We start from the raw sequence: 26,064 nt of genomic DNA, 5'->3' as shown, positions 1-26,064 counted from the left end.
TACCCGACTGAGCTCCATTTCCTGTCTGGCCCAGTCTCAGTCCTGGGCTTGACTGGTGTGGCCCGAGGCTGTCTTGGAGCTAGCCAGGCTGGACCCAGATGTCGACTTCTGGGACAGGCAGAGGCCTGTGGCTTTTGGGAAGTGGTCTCCACCCTCCAAGGGACTAGGCCTGGGAGCCAGAGTTAATAATGGGCCCTTAACTGGTACTCCATGGACTGATCTGGGAAGGTCCGCACCAGTTAAAGGGAAAACCTGGACCCTTGGGGATTCCGGAGTTTGGGGGGCAGAGGGGAGGATGGAGGGGTGGAAATGAGCCAACAGAAGGGAGAAAGGGGATAGACACCCTTCGATCTCAAAGCCCCTAATCACCTTTTCCTGATTAAAAGAGTCCATCCGCTTCATGGCTGTGTCTAAGGCCGTCACCATGTCCAAAAACTCTTCATCTTGTTCGCAGAGAGGATTGGACAGCAGATCTGAAGAGATCTTCACAGCTGACTTGGACATTGCTGCAGGAGGCCCACATTCGTCCGGCGGTCAAAGAGAGGGTTAGAAAATCATGACTTTTTATAGAGCCTCAGGGTAAACCCACCCCAGGTCTGATGGCTAACTTTCCAGAAATGCAAGGCAGGGCGTAGGTGGAGGGCAGCCAGAGGCCCAGGAATCCAGGAGGGAAGAGATGTGGGTCCGGGCTCCCTTCAGCCCGACACGAACCTGAAGCTCGGTTAATCCGACAGACACCTGCTTCCCTCCTCACGCACCCTTCCTTTCCCGGCTTTCTGTCCCTTCTCTGTGAAGGAGGATGCCACCTGGCTCCCGTGGAAAGAGAACCAGAGTCCAGCAGCCCTCGCTCCACCAGCCACCCATTTCAGCCTTGGCTAGATCGCCCCCCAAAACTGCTCCGGAGCTGGCAGGGGGCACATTAACCCTTCTCATTTGATACTATTACGGGGCACCAAAGGAAGCCGTGGATTCTCCTTCCTCGGAAGTTAAACGACCTGGAAACAGCCTCCCCGACCCTCCCACAACCAGGGGCGGTTTAGGCCGGGAACCACTGAGCAAGTTGTTTTTTGGCCGAGCATCTTTCACACTGACACCCAGGCACAAAGGGCAACTATTATACAGAACAACATGAAGGCGAAGAAAGAATCTTTTCTTTCGTAACAATCGAGCCTCTTCAGTTTAGATCAGTAGCCAGCTGAATGTGTCTTTTTCCCATTTTCTGAACTCAGCCGGACTAATGCCAACCCCTCTGCGATGGACCCCCAACATGTCCCAAAAAGGGGGGGAAAAGAGTTGTGTTCTTTTTACCTATACACTTCCTTTGTGCTGGCCCTTTTCTCCTCAAGAGTGACTCTTGGGATTTCTCCAGAACTGCCGTTCAGTTCCTGGATCCCAGAAACTGGAGTTCTTTAACCTTCATGGCAGAACAGAGCAGATGACTAGCTGGTTGTACTGTACAACCTCTGCTGTCTTGTACTCTCCCAGGCGCTCAGTGCAGTGTCCTACCCACAGCAAGCGCTCAAATACTAACCATCGATTGGTTTCTCATCGCGGCTAAGCATTCCCTTCATGGCAGGCCAGCTCTATCGCCTCTCGGGCTAGCCCAACCAGCTCTCAGGAGTCTGATCCCTGTCCCCAGGCTGCCCAGCTACTGTCAACTCATGGTTTCAACCAATCGCGGAGAATGCAAGGGCGGTTTTGCTACCCCTGGTTTCAGAGTGACTCGACAGAACCTCTACTTCCGGCAATTTAGTGCCAAATATCAACCAAACATCCAAAGCCACCCAGCATGTTACTAGTCAACAAGGGCCAGAGCAATCTCCCCCTCTAGACTTTGAGCTCGCCGTGGGCAGGAAACGAATCTACCAACTCTGTTATATTGTACTCTCCCAAGCGCTTAGCATTGTGCTCTGCATATAGTAAGCGTTCAATAAAAGCGATTGATCGACTGAGAGCAACGAACACGTCTCGGGACTTGGAAGAGTTAAGCGGGCTTCTCACCTTGGCCTTACCCTCGAGGCTGCTCCTCAGAACGGCCCACGGTCGGGCACCATCCCAGGAGCTTCCCCTCTCTCTAGACCTCGCTTCACCTCAGGAAGCCTGGGTGATCTTACTTACCGAGGTCAGCGTCGGTGCTCTTCTTCATGTCCTTCTGCAATTTCTTGGTCTGATCTTCTAGCCTGAAAGAGAGGGGAAGCGGAGGGCTGGGTCTGGGGCTTCTACCTCGTTCTGTGCTGCTCTGCCCCGTCAAACACCCTGCTCTCAGATCCGGGCGTATCTAGAAGGGTGGGAAAGAGGGCCCTGGCTACACACTGCTTTTCAGGGAGGACTGAAAAATGTCACTTGTGCTACTGCACTGTTTGAGGTCTCATCCCTCAAGGATAAGAGGGAGCTACTCATGTGTAGCCATCTGCCAGGGATCATGGGGAAAACAAAACACCTAAACAGCTGAATGGACCAGGCTGCTGTGAGCTAACAGTGTCTTAACTGGAGAGACGAGCGACGGGTAACAGAAGACATCAAGCTGATATTCTGAGCAAAATAGATACGACCAAACTCTCTCTCATGCTCTTATTCTCTCCCTCTCTCTCGCTTTTTCTATTTCTAGCCCCACTTTTTTTTTCAGTGGTACTTGTTAAGCGCTTATTTTGTGCCAGCGCTGGGGCAGATACAAGATAATCGTGTTGGGCACAGTCCCTGTCCCACATGGAGCCCCAGTCTTAATCCCCATTTTAAAGATGAGGTAACTGAGGTAAAGAGAAGTAAAGTGACTTCCCCAAGGTCACACAGCAACCAAGTGGCGGAGTTGAGATTAGAACCCAGATCCTTCTGACTTCCAAGCCTGTGCTCTATCCATTAGGCCACGCTGCTTCATGCTGCCACTTTCCACCTCCCTCCTCCTGCTCCTCCCTCCAGGGGCTGACAACTCACTGTTGGAGTTTTCCATATTCTCTTTCAAAGTCTCTCTCCACCTGTAACGGAGAAAGAGATGGCTCACTTAGCCCAGAAATGACAGCATGTAGGAAAAATCTACCCGCTCAGTGCACCTCCACCCCCGGCCCAGAGGAAGCAACGCCGTCCAGTCCGTGCAAGTAGCAACAGATCCTCAGTGACCCGTTCTCTCTGGGTTCCCAAATGAATTAAGAGTTGCCCGATCCAGGGAAAGGGACTCCCCTCCCAGATGGGCTACTGGGGCATGACCCAGGGCATTGGGTTCCTGTTCCTTCCCCCGAAGGGCCGGGCCACCAAGCTAGTTCCTCTCTCTTTCTGGGGCAGTGAAAGAACTGAGAATGCCACTAAAACATTGGGGAATGCCATGAGGAGGGGTGGCAGATAGGTCATATTTTAAGCCTTCGAGAACACTAGGAAACAACCACCTCCAAAAGGCATGGAAGGAGAAGGGAAATCCTATGCGAAGAGTGCCATGAGCTACTGGAATTAAAACTAGAGGCAAAAACCCAGCAATACTGACACCCGGCCCTTTGTTCTCGCCACTTACTTTTCTGTGTCCCACCTCCGAAAATATTGGCTCCGTGGGCAGAAAAGAGGATGCTTAAAATGGGGGCTGGTAAACCAGTTTCCGAGGAGCCAAAAGAAGTCTCCTTTCCTCTCATCTTTGCTCTCAATCTCCTCAGGCGCACCCTCAGTTCAGGCAGCCTTGGCTGATGCATTTTACTTAATGGAATGAAGGTTTTTCTTATTTCAGGTTGTATCCCTGCCTCAGGATGGCCAGTGGACTTACACTTGACCTGAACGTTTACTGCCTATAGCCAATGGGCCTATTTGCACAGCTCTTTAGAAGCCCAGTGATTCAGTTTCTAAAATACCATTTTGCTCACATCTCCCCGTCCCTCAGAATCCTCCAATGGTTCATTCTTCACCGCATCAAGGAGAAACTCCCGATCATCAGATTTAAGGCTCTCAATCGGCTCTTTCTTATTCTTACCCCTCTCCCACTACAACCTAGCTCAAACGTTTTGCTCTTACCAAGCCAACCTACTCACTGTTCCTCGTTCTCATCTCTCTCGCTGCCGATCTCTTGCTCCCGCCCTCTTTCCCATCCCACAGAGCACTACTCTCCCCGTCTTCAAAGCCCTTCTAAAGTCACATCTCCTCTACGAGGCTTTCCCCGATTAATCTCTCAGCTCCTCACCCTTACCTCCCCACTTACTCCAGCTTCGGCGTTTCCGTGTCACCTAAGCGTCTGAAGCATTTAGGACGTAGAACCTTATTCGCGGTCGTCGTTTCTCCTGACCTGAATTTGATTTTAGTGTTTGTCCTTCCCGGCAGACTGTAAACTGCTTGAAGGAAGGGATCGGGTCTTCTAACTAACGTACTTTTCCCAAGTACTTAGTAAAGTGCTCTGTGCATAGCAAGTGCTCAATAAATACTACTGATCGGCTCTTCACAACCGCTCCTTTACAACGCTGTAAGGTGGAGATTAAAGCCGTGAGTCTCACGCAGGTCACGGACTGTGTCAGTCAGTCAATTGTATTTATTGAGCGCTTACAGTGTGTAGAACAGTGTACTGTGCGCTTGGGAGAGTATAGTATAACAATTTAACCGACTCATTCCCTGCCCTTAACAAACTTACAGTCCGGAGGGGGAAACAGACAATAATATCAACAAATAAAATTACAGGTAGGGACATATGTGCTGCGGGGCTGGGAGGGAGGACGAATAAAGGGAGCAAGTCAAAGAGACGCAGAAGGGAGTGGGAGAAGGAGGAGCGGAGGGCTAAGTCAGGGAAGGCCTCTTGATGGAGAAGTGTCTTTGAAGGGTGGGAGAGTAATTGTCTGTTGGATATGAAAAGGGAGGGCATTCCAGGACAGAGGCCAGGGCATGGGCAAGCGGTTGGCAGTGAGACAATGTTGGCAGCGGGATAGACAAGATCGAGGCACAGTGAGAAGGTGAGCATTAGAGGAGCAAAGTGTGTGGGCTGGTTGTAGTAGGAGAGTATTGAGATGAGCTAGGAGGGGGAAAGGTGATTGAGTGCTTTAAAGCCGACGGTAAGGAGTTTCTGTTTTATGCAGAGGTGGGTGGGTAACCGCTGGCAGCTCTTGAGGAGTGGGGAAACGTGGCCCGAATGTTTCTGTAGAAAAATGATCCGGGCAGCAGAGTGAAGTCTGGACTGGAGTGTAGGAAGACGGGAGGCAGGGAGGTCGGCAAAGAGGCTGATACGATAATCAAGGTGGGATAGGGTAAGTGCTTGGACCAATGTGATTACCAGTTTGGGTGGAAAGGAGACGATGGATTTCAGTGATGTTGTGATGGTCGAACCGGCAGGATTTAGTAACGGACTGAATATGTGGGTTGAATGAGATAGCAGAGTCAAGGACAACTCCTGTCCGACAGGAAGGATGGCCACGCCATCTACAGTGACGGGAAAGTCAGGGGAAGGACAAAGTTTGGGTGGGAAGATAAGGAGCTGTGTTACAGACATGTCAGGTTTGAGGTGATGGCGAGACATCCAAGTAGAGATGTCTCGAAGGCAGGAGGAAATGCGAGACTGCGGAGAGGGAGTGAGGTGTCCAAAGCCGATATGTTACATCTACCCCAGGACTTAGAACAGTATTGGCACTTCGTGAGCAGTTAATAAATACTATTTAAAAAACACACACATACATACACGAAAACACCTCCTTCATGAAGCTCCAAGCTGGACTTCACTTTGGCGAAAATGGTACCCTTCTTGAGTTCCTCTACCCACAGTCACCTTCTTGTGGGGATGTGTATGTGGCTTAAGTGGGAGGGGGCTCAACACACGGAGTCAGACTCAGAGGAACATCTGCCGGGGTCTCTGTTGGCCAAAGCCCGGCTCACGCACGGAGCGGAGGTGTGTGAGGTGCGTGCATGTGTGTTTCTGACCGTCAGCACACTGCCCCATCCCCGTCCCCAGTCGCTCAAGAACAAATACTGATGGTATTTGTTAAGCGCCTACTCTGTGCCAAGCACTGCCAGACACTGTCCCTGCCCCACAATGCACTCACAGTCCAAGTAGAAAGAACAACAGGTATTTAATTTCCATTTTAAAGATGAGGAAACTGAGGCCCAGAGAAGATCCATCACACAAAGCCGCAAGGCAGGCAAGTGGCAGACGTGGGCATGATGACCATTCCCGGTGACAGGGCCGGGGTGTGGGCAGCTCTTGCGTGGCTCGGGGGCATCCCCAGCTTGGAAGGGAAGATCATAAAACACCATCATGGGAGCAGAAGATAACTCACCCCTACACCAGCTGGCCGGTGGCAATGTCGGGGCATGGGGCACTTGTGCTGCTCTTCAGGTAGTTGGGAAGGTGGGAGGCAAGCCTAAGGACCTGCCTAACACCACGGGGCGGCCTATTGAAAGCCGAGTGGCCGGCGGAGCCAACCTGGGAAAGCTTCCGTCCGGCAGTTTATCTTGCCTTTCTCCCTTCGGTCCACAAGTTCCCCAGAGGGCAGGGATCACACGGTCTCCCTCCCTCATAAGGCTGCGGCCCCCAGAACGGGGCTCTCCCGCTCTGGCACTTGCTGAGCCCCCTCTGAGGAGGGTAATGCTGAGGTGGGCTGGTCCGGCAGCTGCCTGAGGCAGCGCCAAAGGGGAAACTGAAGTTCAGAGAGGCTAAGTGGCTTGCCCAAAGCTTCCCAAAGGATAACGGTGGCAAGAGCCGGAATTAGAAGCCCAAACCCACGTTCCGGGCTGCTGCCGAGCTCACCGAGCCCCGCCAACTCTCTCCTGGGAGAATGGCGGTGACTGGAAATTTAGGATCCACTTCCCTGGGGCCTGGCTGGACCTTGGCCAGGACCAATACCAACTCGGAGGGGGGGGCAGGGCAGACCTACGGCGGGGAGGCAAGGGAGTTTTCAACCTTTGGCTTCCATTCATCTCTTTCGCAATTGCACCGAGCTCGCTGGTGTGTGGGATGTCGGGAGCACCTGGCTTTCCTGGGCTGGGGTTGCTGGGGCTCGTGTGGATTCTGCCTTCCAACTAGGTCAGTTCATCCTGGGCTGCTCGTGACCCCCCGGGACTGCAGCAGGCAGAGTGGAAATGGAAGGGGAAGGGTTCAGGGGAGAGAGGGGAGGAGGGTGGGGCCCTGACCCTCCTCATGCCAAAAAAATGCCTCCCCACAGCCCGCAAGCCAGCCTGGGAAGCTGTGCCACCTCTCAGCCTCCGAGAGGTGGGCACTGGCTCACCTCCAAGCCTTCCTGCCATGGGGGGCAGGAGAGGTGAGGGTTCTCTCACCCTCGAGGGGAAGTGGCTAAGGAGCACCTCTGGAACCCGAGTACCTCAGATGGGGAAGGGCCGGAGGCGGAGCCCCCCGCCCTCTGCTCCCCAATCCGATGCCAGGATACGCCCCGGCCTCAGCCCCATCCTGAGGGGAAAACCCCGCGCTGGGGAAAGATCTGAACGTCTTCTGTTTGCTTCCCCTGCCAAAAGGGCAGCTGGATCCCAGTCAACAATCTGAGAGCAAACATCGGTGTGTGGATTGTCAGGGGAGCAGAGAGGGCTGGGTCAGGTTGCGGGGGTTAGGTCGGAGCGGGCAGTGAGGCTGAGCTGGAGACCACGGCCCCGAACCGTCCCGGGCGGGGGCTCCCGACATTCTCCGGGGTTCGAAGCGCCAGGTGGCTTTCAAGAGGTGGAGTTTCATCTGCCCCGTGGAGGGGAGAGGAAGGCCGTGGTGAGGCAAACGCCAGCCACGCAGTGGGGCACCGGGGGGCCGGACTGTAACCCGAGTGCCTCGTGGTCAGAGCTACTGATCGGAGAGAGCTGAGGGGCAGGCCGGGAGACCCCTGGCCCAGAAGAGCTGGATTCCTAAGGGGGCCTTCCGCCGCTGACTCCCGGAGGGGGACATTTGGAAAGCGGCGCATAAACCTTCCTACGGAAAGACTAAGCCCCCTCCCCTTGGCGTGAGACACCTCCCCTGGTCCAAAGCCAGGGAGTTTTCTCTCACCCGGACCCCTCGGAGAACCTGACCCGTCACAGGACCGAAAGCTGCTTCTGCTCCCGGATGGGCCACAGAGCCAATTTAGGTCCCGGGGAGGGGCGCAGGGGAGGGGGCGAGGGCGGAGTGCTGGGGAAAAGGGACCTTCTCGCCACCCTGCAACACACCCTGTTCCAGTTACTTTCCGGGACTTGAGAGGGGAAGCCAGGCAAAGAGGTAAAAATCGGGGGGATTTCTGCCTTCAGATTTTGTTCCAACCGTCAACCCCTGCAGAGTACATGCCATTCCTGCAAAAGCCCTGTCAATAATGGAATTTGTGTTAATAACCTGGGTGCCGAGAACAATAAGGGCAAAGACACAATACCCTCTTTGTGTCTGACGGTTGGGTGCCTTGAGCCAAAAAATCTCCTGAAACTCCCTGAAGATAACACAGGCATTTATTCCCATGACAGGGGCTCCGTGACTCCCAATAACCCAGCCAGCCACATCTGCTCCCCTCCCAGAAAGCGTCCGGGCAAGAAAAACAGTGCGTCACTGTTGTTCAGATGGTAGCTGCCAGAGATGCTGAGACAATTGGGCAGCCCAGGCCTGTTTGATGTGGGGTGAGAGGGGAAGGGTGGAAGGGTCTCTCGCTACACCACAGCCTGGAGAGGTTCAGGTGAGGGCACGGGGTGCGAAGCTCTGTGTGCGTGTGTGGGAGCGATGGCCATGAGGGTAAAAATACCCTGACGCCAACTCACCTGGACCCAGGTCCTCCCCGCGCTCTCAGCCCTGCACAAGGAACCAGTGAAAAAGCTGGCGAAGCAACGTGGCCTCCTGGAAAGAGCCCAAGCCTGGGGGTCAGAGGACCCGGGTTCTAATCCCGGCTGCAAATCGTCTGCTGTGTGACTTTGGGAAGTCACTTCTCTGTGCCTCGGTTCCCTCATTTGCAAAATGGGGATTCGATGCCTGCTCTTCCACCCAGACCGTGGGCCCCACGTGGGACCCGGTTATCTCGTATCTACTCCAGAGGTTGGTGCAGTGCTTGGCACAGAGTAAGAGCTTAACGGCCACTAGAATCATTGTCATCATCGTCATTAACCGAAGACCGAGACTGTGATTGCAATGACTCACCTCCCAAAGGTGTGGAGTTTATAAAGTGAGGCAAATCATAACTAATATGAATCATGGTGATATTAAGCGTCTCCTCTGTGCTAGACACTGGGGCAGAGAGAGGATAATCAGATTCAACCCAGGCTCTGTCCCACACAGGGGGGCCCATAATCTAAGAGGGAGAATAGACTTCCCGCTTTACAGGTGAGGGAACCGAGGCACAGGGAGCCTTGGAAGCCAAGGCTGGGGAGAGGACAACCAAGGGGCAAAGGTAAATGAGGAATCCAGGCTGATGATCTGGGCCAAGAGAGGTTTCCTCGGAACCGCCCAACCACCCTTGTCCCTGGAGCCCCTGTGGTCTAGGGAGTCACTGGGCCACTCCTTAGCTTGGAGGGCCGGTGGGTCTTCCAATCATAGAGCTCTGGCCAAGCAACTGGAGTCTCTGTCCCTCCCCACAGGGAGAGGCAGCAGGCTCCAGAGGGAACAAAGTCCATTCCAGTAATGCTGAGGGCGAGGGGGGAGGGGGTGGGTGGGTTTTTTTTTTTTGATAAGTGTGAATGCTGGGAATACAAGCTCCCTTCTCCAAACCACTTCCCCTTCTGATCTAGCCTGGATTGAGCCCCGGAGACCCAAGCCACACCTTCCCACTTCCTGCAGCCGGCCAGAGCCCAACATCTGCACGCCCGGATTCTTGGAGCCGCGGCCGAGAGCCTGCACAGATGGACGGGCCCGGCCCACCCCGGGAGGTCCACTATGAGGGCTGCAGCCCCCCGCCTTCCCACACCAAAGGGACAACGAACGCTTTTTTCCTGTCCCGGAGGGCTCGTTCAACCCCTGGGCTCCCTTCCACCCTTCCCGGCCCCAAACCACCGCCTGGGCTTTTGCATGAACTGCCGACGGCGTGACCACATCTGGTCTCAACTTCACATCCCGCCGGTGGCGGGGATGGCCTCGACACCTTGGCAGAGGGTTTTAGGGCAGAGAGACCCAGAAAGAGCTTAGAAAGGAGGCAGGGAGGAGGAGGGCCTCGGCCCCAAACATTCAGGTTTCTAGTGACTTCCAAGCCGACCGCGGGACCCCCCCCCCCTTTTGCTGCGGGGGTTTCAGATCACTAACTCAGCCCACACCCTTTGATTTTGGGAAATCAAAGAGGGAGAAGAGCAGAGGGGGTGCGGCAACTCTAAAAGGCAGAGGCACCCTGACCTGCCCTCATGCAACGGAACGTATACGGAGTACGGAAGTAGCTGTACAGACAGGCGGGCAGGAGCCCTGGTAGTGGTTGATTTCAGATTAGTGAGAACGCAACCTCAATTCTTTCTTTTTCTGAGCTGCTCGAAGGCCAGAGACAAGGTCTCTCACACACTTGTAGGACCCCCAAGTGCCTAACAGAGAGCTCTGTCCACCATAGGCACTTAATACGTGCTGCTGGAGAAAATGATGATGATAATGACGATGATAACGAGGAGGATGAGGAGGAGAAGCCGAATAGCAGGATGCGGAGTAAAGTCGTTTCCGGCTAAGAGTTTACGAGGGGAGATGAAGGGAACCGCCTCGATTCTGGACCGGAGCCTGGATCTGGCTCAGGAAAGCGGCCCTGGGGAGGAATCCTGGTCCTCCTGCAAATGCCGCTCGGAACCCTGCTCTCTGTCCAGGAGACCCCGGGAGTGGCACCGGAAGGAGGGGCAAGGACCGGCCACTGCGGCACCGGAAGAGTTGGATTACAAGCCAAATCAGGGCTGAGCCCTTTCCTTTCAGACCGTCACCGAACGGCCTTCCCTGGGGCTCATCTAGGGACGTGGACGACCCCAGATCTCGGCTAAGGATGTGGGCGACCCCAGGTCTCTCCTCAACCCCACCGGGAACAAGAGAAAAAAACGACGCCTCTATCCCGTCCTCCCCCACATCCTCGACCCCAAGAGGTGCTAAGCCAAAATCCCGGTCGGATTTGGCGACTCGACGAGGGAGGAGATTTGGATCTCAGGGAGGGGGACCTGGGTTCTGCCCAGGCCTGAACTACTCACCGTTTTGGGAACAATCTGCTTCTTGGGCTGTCCGATTTTGAAGGGAATCCTGCAAGAAACAGAGGGAGAAAGGTGACAGGAGGCCGGAAGACGGGAGAAGGGAAGGGGAAAGACAGTGGCCTGCCACCTCAGACGAGAGCAATGATACCTGCCTGTTTGCCCGTTTGGGGGTGGCCCCGCTCCGCGGGCAGTAGCTGGGCAGCAAGGGACCTCGAGGGCATACGTCTGCCCTTCCTCGGCACTTGCGCGCTCATGGATATGGTGCAATCGCTCAGTTAGTCACTTATCTGGATTACCCTCCTTCCAAACGCTTTTACCTCTGTACCCCATTAAGAGTGTAAGCTCCTTGTGGACAGGGAACGTATCTCATGCTTCTCTCGTATCGTTCCAGGGGTCTACCCCAGTGCCTAGCACCGAGAGGGTGCTCAATTAATACCATCACTCCTGGGGGGGGGGTCTGGCCCGAGTTCGCCCTTTTCCTGGCCTCCCTGAAGCACGGGGCTATCCCTTCCCCTATAAACCCCCTTTCTTCTCCGGGAATCGATAAACGGTATTTATTTAGAGCTTCCTCTGTGCAGAGCTCTGCATTAAGCACTTGGGAGAGTACAGTATGATAGAGTTGGTAGACATGTTCCCTGCCCACAAGGTCTAGAGGGGCAATCCATCATTGGTATCTGCTGAGCATTTACTGGGTCCAGAGTACACAATACTCTTGTCTCTAGACTAGAATCTGCCTGTGAGCGGGGAATGTCTCTACTAACGCTGTTATATTGTACTCTCCCAAATGCTTAGTACAGCGTTCTGCATAGGGGAAGCACTCAATAAATACCAGTGACTGCAGAGCACTGTACTAAGCATTTAGGAGTGTACAACAGAGATGGCCGTCAAGCTAACGCCATACGTCATAGGGCGAGGTGGGTAAGAGCAGAAAAGCCACAGTGAGAGCAGGGGGAGGATGGCAGAGCGAAGCACTCCTACGGCTAAGGTTGACCAAGACACCCTAGTCCGGGAGGTTTAGTCGGAGAATTTCAGGATCCTTCCTGCCTTTGGCTTTAGGTTCTCGGAGAAAGGATGGACAGGAGAAAGGATGGACAGTGGACACGTACGTGCATCTTAGGCAAAGGGATGGCTCAGGTAGGGAGGGGGAAGGGGAGAGGAGCAGGGAGGGAGAGCAGCGCAGAGGAAGGCCACAGGTCAGGAACCCGTAGGCCAAGTGCAGACACTCAGGAGTGGACCTGCTTCAGGCCTCCCCGGCCCCAGCGCCACCCCAACCGCCCGGGCCACGGAGGGGAGTCAGCCCCGCAGCCCACCACGCTTAATGGCAGCTCCGCTGCCATGCTCCAGGAACTGGAGGTCTCCTCGTCGCTGCCCGGTCAGCGGCGGGGCACGTCCCCACTGCCACGGCCCAGACACGGGGAGGAAAGGAAGCGGCACTGGGGAATGCCCGGTTGATGCTCAAGAAGGCAGGGGGCAGGGGTCCGAAGCCCTTAGGGCAGCGAGCGGGGGGGGGGGGGTCTTGGTCTTCCCCTTCCTCCTTGCCTTCTCTAGGGAGAAGCATGTCCTCCTAGCTGTTAGAGCGGGGGCAAGATAGAGACTATTTAAACCGAAGTCTGCCCCACCTGAACCAGTGACGAGTCTGAGGACTCTCTCTCTCTCTCTCTGTGGCTTTGAATAATAAATACGGTATTTGTTAAGCGCTTACTAAGTGCCAGGCACTGTACTAAGCGCTGGGGTAGATACAAGCAAATCAGGGTTGGATACAGTCCCCGTCCCACTTGGGGCTCACGGTATCAATCCCCATTTCCCAGGTGAGGCAACTGAGGCACAGAGAAGTCACGTGACTTACCCCGGGTCACCCGGGAGCCGGGATTAGAACCCTTCTGACTAGTATGTTCGTTCGGACTGAATTCGCTTGGTTATTTCTCCTCCGGTGGATCGTCCCTCTCCCCGCTTTCAGAATGTGAGCCCTCTGTGGGCCAGGAGGGTTCTGACTCCCTATCCTTGTACCTTCTCCCAATGCTTAGGACGGCGCTTGGTATAAAGTCCTTAATAAATGCAATAGACCATAATAATGAGTCCCTTCTCTTTATGCTTGCCCCCCGTCTGTCTCTGCTCTACTCTTATCTTGCCCGGGTGCTTGTCTGGCAGCCAAAATGGTCTGACTGCAGGTTATCTGACTGGGATGAATGAGTTTCTCTCGTCTTCCGGGCCTTGCCCCATAATGGGCCCCGTTGATGAATTCTGAGTTCAATCTGGCCTCCAGGCTAGGCCAAAGAAAGACCCAGGGTAGCACCCAGAAATAGTCATTTTGTTGCATTTCCCAAAATGGAATTGCCACCGTGCTTTCTGGGACATGAAGTCTTTCCTGGCACCGGTCACCACGGGATGGGGTGGGGGTGGAGGGCGGAGAGGAGCAGCGTGGCCTAGTGGAAAGAGCCCGGGTCGGGGAGTCAGAGGCCCTGGGTTCTAATCTTGGCTCTGCCACTTGTCTCTGTGACACTGGGCAAGTCACAACTTCTCTGTGCTCAGTTCCCTCATCTGCAAAATGGGGATTCAATCCTACTTAGACTGCGAGCCCCATGTGGGGCCTACCGTGTAGCTCCCCCCGCGTTTAGGGCTTGGCAGGGAAGCACTTAACAGAAACCACAATTAGCATTATAGTAATCGTAACTGTGGGACCGTCGTACCGTTCTAAGCTCTGGGGTGGATCCGAGCAAATGGGGTTGGACGTGGTCCCTGTCCCACACGGGGCTCGGTCTCAATCCCCATTTTACAGATGGGGTGACTCAGGCCCTGAGAGGTGAAGTGACGTGTCCAAGGTCACACGGCAGACGAGTTGGCAGGGCCGGGATCAGAACCCAGGTCCTCCTGACATCCAGGCCCGTGCTCTCTCTCTCTCTACAGGCCACACTACTGCACTAGGCTCCTGGGGGAGTCCTGAGGAAGGGAGCCCGTGGCTTTCGATTTTAGTAGAGGAACAGTGTGGGTAACGAGGGGTGGCCGCGGGAGCATCCGAGTACGACAAAGTCAGAGTGGCGTTTCTATGAACATTCCACTTTCGGTCTTATGGTGGAGAGGGGTCCGATCCCTGGGCACCAATGCCTGAACATCACCCCCTAAAATGCACTCTCTCCCTCTCTCCTCAAGTCGGCCTATGGCCTTATTCACCACTCTCCCCAGCTCCCTTCCCTTCCCCTCCCTTGCCCTTCCTCGCTCTCTCCCCACCAATTTCTACTTGGCCCAAACTCACCGACATTGTTTCTAAACCCAACAGTGTAATTAAGCCCCGATGATAACCCCAGACGACCATCCGACTGAGGGGATGGGCCAGCCTGAGTCACGGTGGTTTAAATTTAATTTTTGGAGGACATCCTGTTTATTGTTAACCCAGCCCGGTAATTTGGAGGGGTCAACCCCTCGCGTATCCCCCCGGCCGTGGCAGCGGCCATGATTCACGCGGCTTTGGTAAACAAACGATCCTCTTCCGTATAATTACCGCCGAAGAGAGCCAGCTTTGGAACCGAAGTGGAGGGACACCGAATCCCGAGTGCTCCTTCTCTTCCTCGGCCCGGTTAAGGCGGACGGGGGACTCGGGAGCGAGGGTTTCCCTCTCCTCACTGCTCACTGGACCCTCACCCCACTTACCCCCAATTAACCTTCCGGAGAGCAAGGAGGGAACTGCCGTGAAGGTTTCGGACAGCCGTCAACTGCTTTCCAGAGCCGTTGGACGACAGGGCCAATGAGGTCCTGGTGGCGCAGTTGAGTGCCCGGCCCCGGTCTGCCTTGAGACACCGAGACCCCCACCCGAGAAGTGGGGGAGAGAGGCGGGCGGTCGGCACGTGGCTAGATGGGACCTCTAGCTTGATTTTTGAAGAGAGCTTCGCTGGAGGCAGGACCAAGAGCCCCAAGCCAGATGCTGGAAAGCCAGGTGCCTGGCTTTTATTTTACTTTTTTTTTTTTATTTACCAGTGCCCTTCTGGGCCTTAATCTGCCCACTGGGAAAGCAGTGAAAAGAATTCGGGGGTCTGATTTAAAACGCACCTGTTGCCTTGTTTTGGTTTTTTGTTTTTTTTTTGGATCGAAGCGGAGGAGGACGAGCAGAAAAAATCAATCCATCAAAATGCCTTAGGGAAGTGAAGGGTCAGAAGGGGGTCCAAGTTTGTCGAGTGAAGATGGTGCAAGGAAGCGACGTTCTCCTTGGGGAAGAGGGTCTGGAAGAGGGTGTCACGGGGAGGTGAGGCCGGGGGTGGGGTGGGGTGGGGTGCGTCTGGGAAAGTTCCAGGACTGAAAAAGACAACCTCCCCCCGGCCCCCCGTAGGGTCCCCAGGACTTCCACACTCCAGTTTCGCGGCTGCCGCCGGCCAAGACTGAATCCACCCAGCCTTCGAGCTCTGCCTTCGCTCTCCCGAGCCCGCCGGGGAAAGGCAGAAGGGAAGCGCCGGCCGCAAACATCCGGCCGGGATGCTCCCCCCGGGGATCGGGGAACGCTCTCTCCGTTGTGACCGGGGCAGGGGCCCCGGCTTTGGCATGGGAAGCGGAAGCTGATGTCATCGGCGGATGGGACGGGGTGGGGGGGGGGGGGACAAGTTGAGGAGCCCAAGCCGAGAGAGTTCAGAGAAGGGGGAAGCCGCCCGGCCCTTCGGAGGCTGCCAAAGGAGATGGCAGGAACGGTCCCACCCGCCCCGCAGGCGAGGCCAGAAAATAAGGGAAGGTCCCTCGTCGGTGGGGTTGGGGGATCCTGCCAGGGACGGGGGGGGGGGGGAAGTCCCACGGAGGAAGAAGGAGGGGAGGGGGTGGAGGAGAGAACAATGGGACTTTTCATCATTTCCTCGCTGGGGTTCCGTCCGTGGCTTGTCTGCCACGGGCAGTGAGGCTGCACCTCAGCTCCCGGTGGCCACCCGGGGCCTTCCTGAAGAGGAGCAGCCGCTCCGGACAGCGGGGCACGGCCGACAACGGAGAAGCGGCGTGGGCCTAGTGGATAGAGCCCGGGCCTGGGCCTCGGAAGGACCCGGGTTCTAAATCCCGGCCCTGCCACTTGTCTGCTGTGTGACCCTGGGCGAGTCGCTTCACTTCCCCGTGTCTCGGTTACCTCATCTGTAAAAAGGGGGAGTAAGACCGCGAGCCCCACGTGGGACAGGGACTGCGTCCGACCCGATGTGCCTGTATCTAGTCCAGTGCTCAGTAGAATGCCTGGCACACAGTACGCGCGGAATAAAGACCGTAACGAAAAACATCACCGTCATCATCTCGGCCGAGAGACGGCCCCGCTCGATGCTCCCGTCCGGGATCCCTGCTGCATCCAGGAGCCCTAACACGCTTGGTTAATGAGTTGCTGTAGGGGCGGGGATGGCAACACGACTGGGACGAGGGATTCTCCGGTCCCCGTTCCCGGAGGGTGAGGGGCGGAGAGACCGGGCCTGGAAGGGGACACCGTGAGTTGCCGCGCGTCGCCCGGGACGGGCTTCCGGGCCGAGGAATCGAGAGGCTCCCACCAGCTCTGGCTCAGAAACAGGATTCCCCAACTCCTGGCCACCCTTCCCGGACTCCATAAGGTCAGGGCACGGAGGTATTTTCGGTTTCGCCAATTCAGTGAGGGAGACGCTTCTCACAGTCTCCCCCTCCTCATCCCCCTCCCCGCCACCGAGAGAGTTCCAAATGTGCAGAGAGGGGAAGGGGGGGGGGGAAAAATGGATCGCTTTTCTTTCCCAACAAAGAAAAGTCAACAGGATGTTCTCCGAAGCTACAAATATACTTTTCAAACAGTAAATATCGCTATTAGCAATGTGATGCCAGTTGGCTAATTCTGTCTGGCTCAGGAAAACCTTTCCAAAAAAACCTTTGCTCTTGTGTAATGTCTATTTACAAAAACAGCTCTTTTGCATTTTCGACTCGCTGGGTTTCTCAATCTTTGGCTTTTTTTCCCCCCCTCCTCCTACTGCCGAAGCTGGGGGAGAAAAAGGACCAGGTGGTTGCTGTGATGGCGGGGGGGGGGGGGGGGTTCCCCAATCCCTCCAGCAGATACCTCACTATCCGTGCTGCCTGTAGGATCCGCCCGCTCCCTACAGAGAAAGGGGAGGTGTAAACCAAAACAAAACTTCCTCCCCTCGCTTTCCCTCGGCCTTCCGCCGAGCAAGGAAGGCCTTGATTGGGCAGGGAAGGAGGGTGGAAGGCCTCAGTTTCCCCCATCCCTGTAAGCCCATCGTCGCCAGGCGAGGCCGGGAGGCTAAGTCTGTGCGAGTAGGAGGGAGGCGAGAGTGGCTAGTCTCCAGTCCCCAGGGAGCAGCCTGGGCTTGAGTCACCGTCGCAGCCAGAGCCGGAGGGTGGGCGTGAGGCAGGGGCTTTTACGGGCGGGAGAGGAGGGGGCGGAAGGACTCCCCGCTCCTTCTTCCGCGGGCCCATCCTTGGGCCTGCCGTTCCCTCTGCCTTCTACCCCCGGGCTCTGCCGACCCAACCGCAGACCGCTCTCCCTGGGGCTTCCTGCGAAGAAGGAAACCGACTCCCGGGTCTGGCTCAGGACGGCAGAAGATGAGGCGTCACCCCTGACCCCGGCAGAGTAGCCGTTCACCGGACTTGGGGCCCCTCCGCTGGAGATGACCCGGCTCGGGCGCCGCCGGAAGGATCAGGGCAGTCCAGGCCCGGAGGGGGCAAGGCAAGCCCGCTCACAGTGACATAAAAACCATGCTCCGGGCAACCCAGTGTCCATGGCAACGGCAGCGCCATCCCCACCCCATCGCCCTTCCCCCCGGCGATTTCCAGCCTCTCCAAACCCAGTGCACGGGGAACATTCTCAGGGCTTGCAGATCTGTGGCGCTTGAGGTTTTGGTTTCTTTGCTCTCTCTCCCCACCGCCCCCCCCTCCCCCCGGCCCCCACAAAGATATTCCATCCCGAGGACCGACACATCCGCCGCTTGGTCAAGGACAGACGCCCGGCTTGACTGTGACACCCCCTTCCGCGCCGAGCGGGGTGGACACTGGGCGGGAGAGGGGAGAGGTGGGAGCTGGGGCCTTGGTCTAGGCCTGGGCTGATTGGTTTCAGAGTCGCAGTGACCAACCCTCGCCGATTTATGAGATCCAGTTCTCACCGCGGATGAGAACCTCCCCCGCCAGCCACGGCCCAGGGAACAAGAAGGGTTTGACTTGGAAAAGCAAGGGCGGTGTGACGAGCCGCGGGAGGAAAGTAACCGAGGGAGGTTTCGCTTCTGCTTCTAGAGAAGCAGGGTGGACTGGTGGATAGAGCAGGGGTCTGGGACTCAGAAGCACCTGGGTTCTAATCCTGACTCCGCCACGGGTCCGCAAGCCCGTCAACGGGCAGGGATCGTCTCTATCTGTCGCCGCATTGTCCGTTCCAAGCGCTTAGTACAGTGCTCTGCGCATAGTAAGCACTCGATACTACTGAATGAATGACCTGAGGCACTTCACCTCTCTGCGCCTCAGTTACCTCATCTGGAAGATGGGGTTTAAGATGGAGAGCCCCATGGGGGACAGGGACCGTGTCCAACCCGACCCGCTCGTATCCACCCCAGCGCTTCGAACGTAGTGAGCACTTAAATACCACAATTATCATTATCGTTCCGCCACGCTCGGCCGAAAGCAATAACAGACAGGCTCTCGCCGACCCTCAGAGAGGTAAGCGAGGAAGGTGAAGCGCTTAACTTCCGCACACCGTAGGCGCTCGGTAAACACGACCGAACGAATGGCGTTTTCCCCTATTTTACCAAAGGGAAGGACAAGGCAGATCACCCATCTTCCCTCTGTGGTCCAGCCAGGAGCAGAGTCCCGTTTTCCAGCCCGGCGCTCTGATCGGGCCGCCTCCCACCGAGTCAGGATTCAGAACTACCTGGAAACCATTCCCAAGCTCGGGGCCTGCCAAGCCCCAGAATCCCAGCCAGCCCCGCTCCTAATACGATCCCCGGGCTCCCAGCCAGCGGTTACCCCGATATGGCCCACGGGCCACCGGAGAGCTCGTGCTCCTCTCCAAAGGTGGTTGTACGGCCCGTCCTGGCCGGGCCGCTGCCTCTACCGAACCGGGAAGCAGCTGTCGAGGATGGCCCCGGCGAGGCGGGGCTTGACAAGACTTTTCAAATCGTTGCCGCGGGGTCAGGGCCTGAGAGCCGCCCGCCGTTTCCTCTCACTTCTTCTCTTGCCCAGTAAATCTTAAAGAAGAGAAAAAGCCCAACACCAAGCACCCACCTGAGAGGGGCAGGGCCCGTGTCCAGTTCACATCTGCGTATTCCTTCCTAGTGCTAAGTTCAGTTCCGCACAAGGCGAGCGCTTAATGAATACCACTACTTCCATTGCAGGGGCCGGGGGGGAGGGGTCCGAGTCGCCGAAATTTGGCCTGGGGTCGCGGATCCTCCGGGACGGCAATGCCACCGGTTTCTCCCATCTCCTCTGGCAGGCCTGTCCTGATCCCCGGCCCTCTCCCTCCCAAATACCACTTCAGCGTTTCCTCCGGACGGTAAACTCACTGTCGGCAGGGGAAGCGTCCGTTATACTGTTATATCGTCCTCTCCCAAGTGCTCAGTACAGTGCTCTGCACACGGTCAACGCTCAATAAATACGACTGCCTGACAGCACCTGCTGCCACCCAGACGCCTGGGGACTCACTGTCCCTCTTCCCTCCCACCGCACGTACACACTTATCTTAATATTTCACTGCTCCTCCCGACCTGGAATTTATTCTAGCAGCTCTCTTCCCCGCTATCCTACAAGTTCCTTGAAGGAAAGGATCACGTCAACGAATTCCACTGTCTTCTCCCAGGAGCGGAGTCTAGTCAGAGCACACGGCATAGTGATCAATCGACCGTATTTACTGAGAGCTTGTGCGCAGAGCACTGTACTAAGCGCTTGGCAGAGTACAATATAACCGAGTCGGTAGACACATTTCCTGCCCGCAGTGAGCTTATACTGGGGGGGGGGACGGACATTAATGTAAATAAATGATGGATACGTACGTAATAACGATAACAACATAAAGGTAGTTTTATCGAGGGCCTACCGTGGGCCAGGCACGGTACTGATAAGCGCCGGGGTGGATACACGCAAATCGCGTTGGATAGAGTCCCTGTCCCATATGGGGCTCGGTCTTGATCCCCATTTTCCAGATGAGGTAACTGAGGCACAGTGACCCGCCCAACGTCACACAGCGGACCAGCGGCAGAGCCGGGATCAGACCCCCGGTCCTTCTGATGCTCTACCCACTAGGCCGTGCTGCTTCTCTTAAGTGTTGGGGGGGGGGGTGTGGCTATATCCACCACAGCGCTTAATACGGTGCCTGGCACACAGGAAGCGCTTAACAAATATCATTATTATTAAAGGGTGCAGATCCAAACGCAGTTGGAAAAGTCACGGGGACTCCAGAAAAAACCGGGTGACCGTCTGACGCGCTAAGAGGCTGAGGCGATAGGAAGATACTTTCGGGTGGTTACGTCTGGAATTCGGGATGCCTGGTGCCGTCCCTTCCGCCCCCCCCCCCCCCACCCGGCCCCGAATGCCAGCACCACGGTCCCTGCCTGGCTCGTGTCGCGGGGGACGGACCAGCGAAACAAGGGAAGGTTAGCGAGACCGAAGTGACCTCGCGATCCTCGTCCCGAAGGCGAGATCGAGGACTACGAAACTCCCCCACGATCCGGCAAGTCGGCAACAGATAGAGACGGTCTAATCGGGGGACACGGCGATGAATGGGGGTCGAGGGGAAGAACAGCTCGGAAAAACAACGGCAACTAAACAGAACCGAGGCGATGGTCATCTCATTAACGAAATGAACGGGGTAATGAAAATGTATACAGTCGAGCGGACGGGTACGGCGCTGAGGGGAAGGGAGACGGGGGGGGGGGGGGGGAAGAGGGTTGAGCTGCGGAGAGGTGGAGGGAGTAGGGGGAGAAGGGGAGCTCAGTCTGGGAAGGCCTCTCGGAGGAGGCGAGTCCTCTCCGCTTCCCGCTCGCGGAGCCGTTTCGGAGGCAAGGAGGATCCCGGTGGGGAACGGTTCGGGCCCTCGGGAACCTACGGCACGAAAAGCGGGGGCCGGGGAGCCGGGCGGCCGAGCCTCCAGGCCAAGGCAATCCCCCGGACCCCTCTCCCTAGCAGGCGACCCACCAGGGCTGTTTATCCAGCGCTTACTCGGTGCGGGGAACCGTACCGGGCGCTCGGGAGAGTACAATACAACCGAGTGGGTAGACGCCTTCGCCGCCCGCAGCGGGCTCACAGGCTAGAGGCCGGCTCGGGGATTTCGAGGGCTGAAATCTTTAACGTCCACGCAAAAGGCGGGCTCTTCTGGAGAAGAAGGGGGTCTCTGGGGTGGGAGGGTCTCCCGTTTAGCATTCACTCCGCTCTTCCCGAGGTCACTGAAATCCAGAGCTGAGGGTCTTAGAGCGGCGTGGCTCGGTGAAGAGAGTCCGGGCTTGGGATTCATAGGTCGTGCGTTCGAATCCCGGGCTCGGCCGCTTGTCGGCTGTGGGCGAGTCGCTTCACTTCTCCGGGCCTCAGTTCCCTCGTCTGGAAAATGGGGACGAAGACTGGGAGCCTCACGTGGGACCACCTCAGTCCCCTGTATCTCCCCCAGCGCTTAGAACAGTGCTCTGCACGTAGTAAGCGCTTAACAAATACCAACCCGAACTCCCTCCCTAGACGCTCCGCTCCGCGTTGCAAAGTTAATGCTCCTCGCCAAGCACCCAATCTCCGCCAGTAACGTCTGCCGGTCAGTCAAGGGTATCTATTAAGCTCTTCCTTTAGCGCTGTGCACTAAGCGCCTAGGAGAGTACCACCCCGAGAGTCCACACAGAGCGTACGGCCTAGAGGCTCGCCCCCCGGGGCGCTACGCGTACGGAGCCCGTCGCGGGCCGGGAACGTGTCCGTTTACGGTCAGCCTGGACTCTCCCAAGCGCTCAGTGCGGCGCTTTTGCACGCGGCGAGTGCTCAATAAACACGACCTGAACGACTGACTGAATGCCATTCGTCTCCACGGCGTCGGGGGAGGGCGGGGGCGGGCTGGAGTCCTCCCCGCCAACCGGGCCCGCCGCCACCGTCCGCCGGCTGGAGAAACTGGGGCTCAAAGCGGCAGAACGGCTCATCCGAAGCCACGGATTCGGAAGATCGGGGGGACCCGGTCCCCAGCGGAGCGCTCCCGTCACCCTCCCGACGGTCCCCCTCCTTTGCCCGGTGATCTCGGCGGCGGGTGCCCGCCCCGACGGCCGTACCCCCGGGAGGCGGCAAGACCCGCGGATTAGGGCGACGCTTCTTAATTCCGCTTGATTCTGCCCACGCCTTGGGGAAGGGAGCCATCCCGTCGCCATCCCTCGTCGCGGCCCAGAAGACGGAGAAGAGCGGCGCCCGGGGCTCCGCGGTGAGTCAGCCGCGCCGCCACCCTCCCGGTTCTGGCCGGCCGCACCGCCGAGGGGCCGCACGCGCCGACCAGACCAACCGGGGCCGGGCGTGCCGCCCGCTCGGAGGAGGCGGGGGACTAGAGCCGCTCCGGCTACGGGGCCAACCCGCGGCGCGCAAAGGGCGCCGACGTTAGCCGCTTTTCACGGTGACGTTTCCGAAGCCCGGCCTGGGCCCGGACGACGGCCCCGCCCTCCGGCCCCCCCGGCTCGTCGAACCCGACCTCTGGCGACGGCCTCCTCCCCCCCGCCCCGTGGCCCCACGTCACTCCGGTCTCCCTCCCCCCGCCGGAATTCCGGGCCTCGGTCAACGAGCGGATTCATCCCGAGCGCGGGAGAGCGGCGGGGCGCGTCCGTCAGACCCCGGCTCCGGGAACCGAGCGCGACTGTGCGGCCGGACGGTCGCGAGGGCGGGTCCCCCCCGGCCGGGGGGGGGGACGGGACGACGGGGTCGAGGCCCGCGCAAGAGATGACGCGGGATCCGACCCGGGAATCTCGGACTTGAGGGACAGAGCCCGTCCTTCCGTCGGCGACCCCGCGTCCCCGTCGGGAGCCCGGGCGGACGGCGGGCCCCCGCGGCCGGTCCCAGCGGCCGCCGCTTTCCGCTGGCCTCGTACGACCGCCACCCGACCTCAACTCTCTCCCCTTCGAGGTAGCCCGGAAACGGAGCTTTGCGCGCCTCGGTTCCAGGAGGGGGTCCGAGGCCGTCCATCCGGGACCAAGGACTCGCCCTATCTACGCCGGCGCTCCGGCGGACCTCTACGTGAGAGCCCCGGTGCGCTGGCTTTGAAAAACGTCCCTGTTCCGCTCAGGAAAATTTCCGGGCTTCTAGACGGAGCCTCGCTCAAGAGTACGGATGCGTTCTTCCTCCAGCGGGGGACGACGAAGACGCTCTTTGGTCTTCCAGATGCCCCTCGGAGCCGAACAACAATAATGTTGGTATCCGTTAAGCGCTTACTCTGTGCAGAGCACGTCCAACCTGATCACCTCGTATCTACCTCGGGGTTTAGGACGGCGGCCGTGCTCAGCGGGAAGAGCCCGGGCTCGGGGGTCCGAGGTCACGGGGGCGAATCCCGGCTCCGCCGCTCTGCTGCGGGCCAGTCGCTTCGCTTCCCGGTGCCCCGGTGACCTCGTCTGTAAAACGGGGATTAACCGTGAGCCCCACGTGGGACGACCTGATTCCCCCGCGCCTACCCCAGCGCTCAGAACAGTGCTCGGCACATAGTAAGCGCTCAGCAAATACCAATGACTACAATTTGAAAAATAAGAAAACAAAAGACGAAAAAACCCCAGCAGAGTTTGTGTCACCTAAGAGCGGCACGTCAGTCTAGGCCCAGAAAGCCCCGTCAGACGCCAGCCGTGGTTTTTTGCTCGGTTTTCAACGGTACTTGTGTGAAGCGCTTGCTAGGTGCTCGGACCTTCCCACGCGCTGGGGTGGATGCAAGCGAATTGGGTCGAACACAGTCCCCGTTCCACGGGGGGGGGGGGGTCGTCCCAGTCTCAATCCCCGTTTTCCAGATGCGGCCCAGTGAAGCGACTCGCCCGACGTCACGCAGCAGACGGATCGGCGCGGCTCGGGGGAAGGAGCCCGGGCCGGGGAGTCCGAGGTCACGGGTTCGAATCCCGGCTCCGCCGCTCGTCCGCCGTGTGACTTGGGGCAAGTCACTACGCCTCTCTGGGCCTCGGTGACCTCATCTGGGAAACGGGCGTTAAGGACCGCGAGCCCCACGTGGGACGGCCCGACCACCTCGTATCCTCCCCAGCGCCCGGCACGTAGTAAGCGCTTAACGGATGCCGCCGTTATTGTTATTATTAGACACCCATCCAATCGGTTCTTAAAACGACTGCCGCGTCGGCTCCGTCTGGGCAGATTTCAGCCCCGACGGTCCTGCCACCGGAGTAATTTCAGAGGGGCTCTCTTTGGGACCCCCGGCCTGGTGGCCCTGAGGGCTTCGGCTCGGAGAGGGAGGCTCCTAAAAGGCAGGAAGAGGCCAAAAAGAATCCAAAGCGGTGAACCCGCGCTGCCCTCGACCAACGCGGGGTCCCGGGCCCGCGTCCTCCTCCTCCACCCGGCCGGGGGTCATCTTCGGCCCAGCGGGCAGGGGCAACGGCGGGGAGCCGGGAGGGAGTTTTAGGGGAGTCTAACGCGGCTGCCCCTTTCACCCAGCTGTCCCGGGCTGCTCGTCGGGGCCCGGAGCCTCGCTCTTGCTCCCCGGCCCCGCTCCCCCCCGAAGCGAGGTGTCCTCGGACCCCAACTGCGGAAGGCCCACGGCGGACCCCGTAACGCTGCCTCCCGGGGCTCCCGTTCAAGCGGGGTGACGGTCCAGGAGGCGGCCCGGTCCCCCCCCCCTAGACCGTAAGCTCCCCGGGGGCCGGGGCTTAGCAACTCTCCCGTTCTCTGGCGCGGCGCTCCGCACGCAGGACGCGCTCCATCGCTGACGACGCCGGCATCCGTTAGGCGCTCGCGACGGGCCGAGCGCCGTTCTCGGCGCGGGGGGGAGATACGGGCTCGTCAGGTGAGGCTCTCGTCTTCATAACGACGTTATTCGTTAAGCGCCTACTACGTGCCGAGCACCGTTCTAAGCGCCGGGGTAGACACGGGGGGAATCAGGATGCCCCCATCTTCCGGATGAGGCCACCGAGGCCCAGAGAAGTGAAGTGACTCGCCCACAGTCCCGCAGCTGACAAGTGGCAGAGTCGGGGGTCTCCAAAGCCCGGGCTCTCTCCACGGGGCCACGATCCCCGTCGGACGGATGAGGTCACCGAGGCGCGGAGAAGTGGCTCGCCCAGGGGCACGCGGCCGGCGAGTGGCGGAGTCGGGATTGGGTTGGGAAATAACGTCAAATAAACGTCGAATCTCCGGGAGGAGTCGGGCGGGGGGTGGGGGAAGGGGAGAGCAGCCGGGATCACGGATTGCGCTCGTCAGCCGAGGGACTGTGGGCAGAGTCACTTCAACTTCTCTGAGCCTCGGTTACCCCGTCCGGAAAATGGGGACGGAGACCGGGAGCCCCACGCGGGACAACCTGATGACCCTGTATCTCCCCCAGTGCTCGGCACCTGGCAAGCGCTTAACGAGCACCGACGTTATCGTTAACGTTATCCCGGGCCGGAGCCTCCCGGAGAACGGCCGGGGCGGCGTTCTGGAGACGGAGCGGGAACAAAAGCTCCGGCTGAAGCCGAAGGCGGAGGGGAAAGCAACCGGGGACGCGGCGCGGGGCCGAGGCGAGGAAGAGAACGAGCCGAGGGGAGCCGGCCCCGGCGAGGGACGAGCCGGGAAGGAGAGCCGGGGCTCATCCGTTCGCGCGTCTCTATTGGGCGCTTACTGTGTGCGCAGCGCCGGACTAAGCGCTCGGAATGGACGTTTAGTAATAATAACGGCGACAGCGTCGGTAGCTGTTAAGCGCTTACTAGGTGGCGAATCAGGTCGTCCCACGTGGGGCTCCCGGTCTCCGTCCCCATTTTCCAGACGAGGTCACCGCGGCCCAGAGAAGCGAAGCGACCTGGCCCACGGCCGTCGAGCGGCAGGGCCGGGATTCGGACCCACGACCTCGGACTCCCCGGCCCGGGCTCTTCCCGCTGAGCCGCGTTTACCCACTGCTACTGCCGTGGCTCCCTCCAGGCCGGGGCGCGGGGATTGTGTTGGACCGTTACC

The 26,064-nt window shown here is 58.3% G+C and overlaps 1 protein-coding gene across 2 annotated transcripts in view; it reads right to left on the bottom strand.

Moving 5' to 3' along the window:
* BIN3 (bridging integrator 3) overlaps positions 1 to 26,064 on the bottom strand; it is a 39,922-nt gene that overhangs the window by 12,349 nt on the left and 1,509 nt on the right. Inside the window, exons 2-5 of one of the 2 annotated variants that reach the window (XM_029066280.1) lie at positions 11,035 to 11,083; positions 2,932 to 2,972; positions 2,119 to 2,180; positions 370 to 506 (exon numbers count right to left, since the gene is read on the bottom strand). In XM_029066280.1, the coding sequence (XP_028922113.1) occupies positions 370 to 506; positions 2,119 to 2,180; positions 2,932 to 2,972; positions 11,035 to 11,083 (289 nt within the window). Of the gene's footprint in view, positions 1 to 369; positions 507 to 1,308; positions 1,404 to 2,118; positions 2,181 to 2,931; positions 2,973 to 11,034; positions 11,084 to 26,064 lie in introns of those variants that run through there. The other variant, XM_029066281.2, reaches the window with a different exon arrangement.

This window comes from Ornithorhynchus anatinus, chromosome 5 (genome assembly GCF_004115215.2).
Source record: "Ornithorhynchus anatinus isolate Pmale09 chromosome 5, mOrnAna1.pri.v4, whole genome shotgun sequence".
Lineage (NCBI taxonomy): Eukaryota > Metazoa > Chordata > Mammalia > Monotremata > Ornithorhynchidae > Ornithorhynchus > Ornithorhynchus anatinus.
The sequence above is the reverse complement of the archived record's forward strand: the minus strand, read 5'-3'. Positions and strand labels throughout refer to the sequence as shown.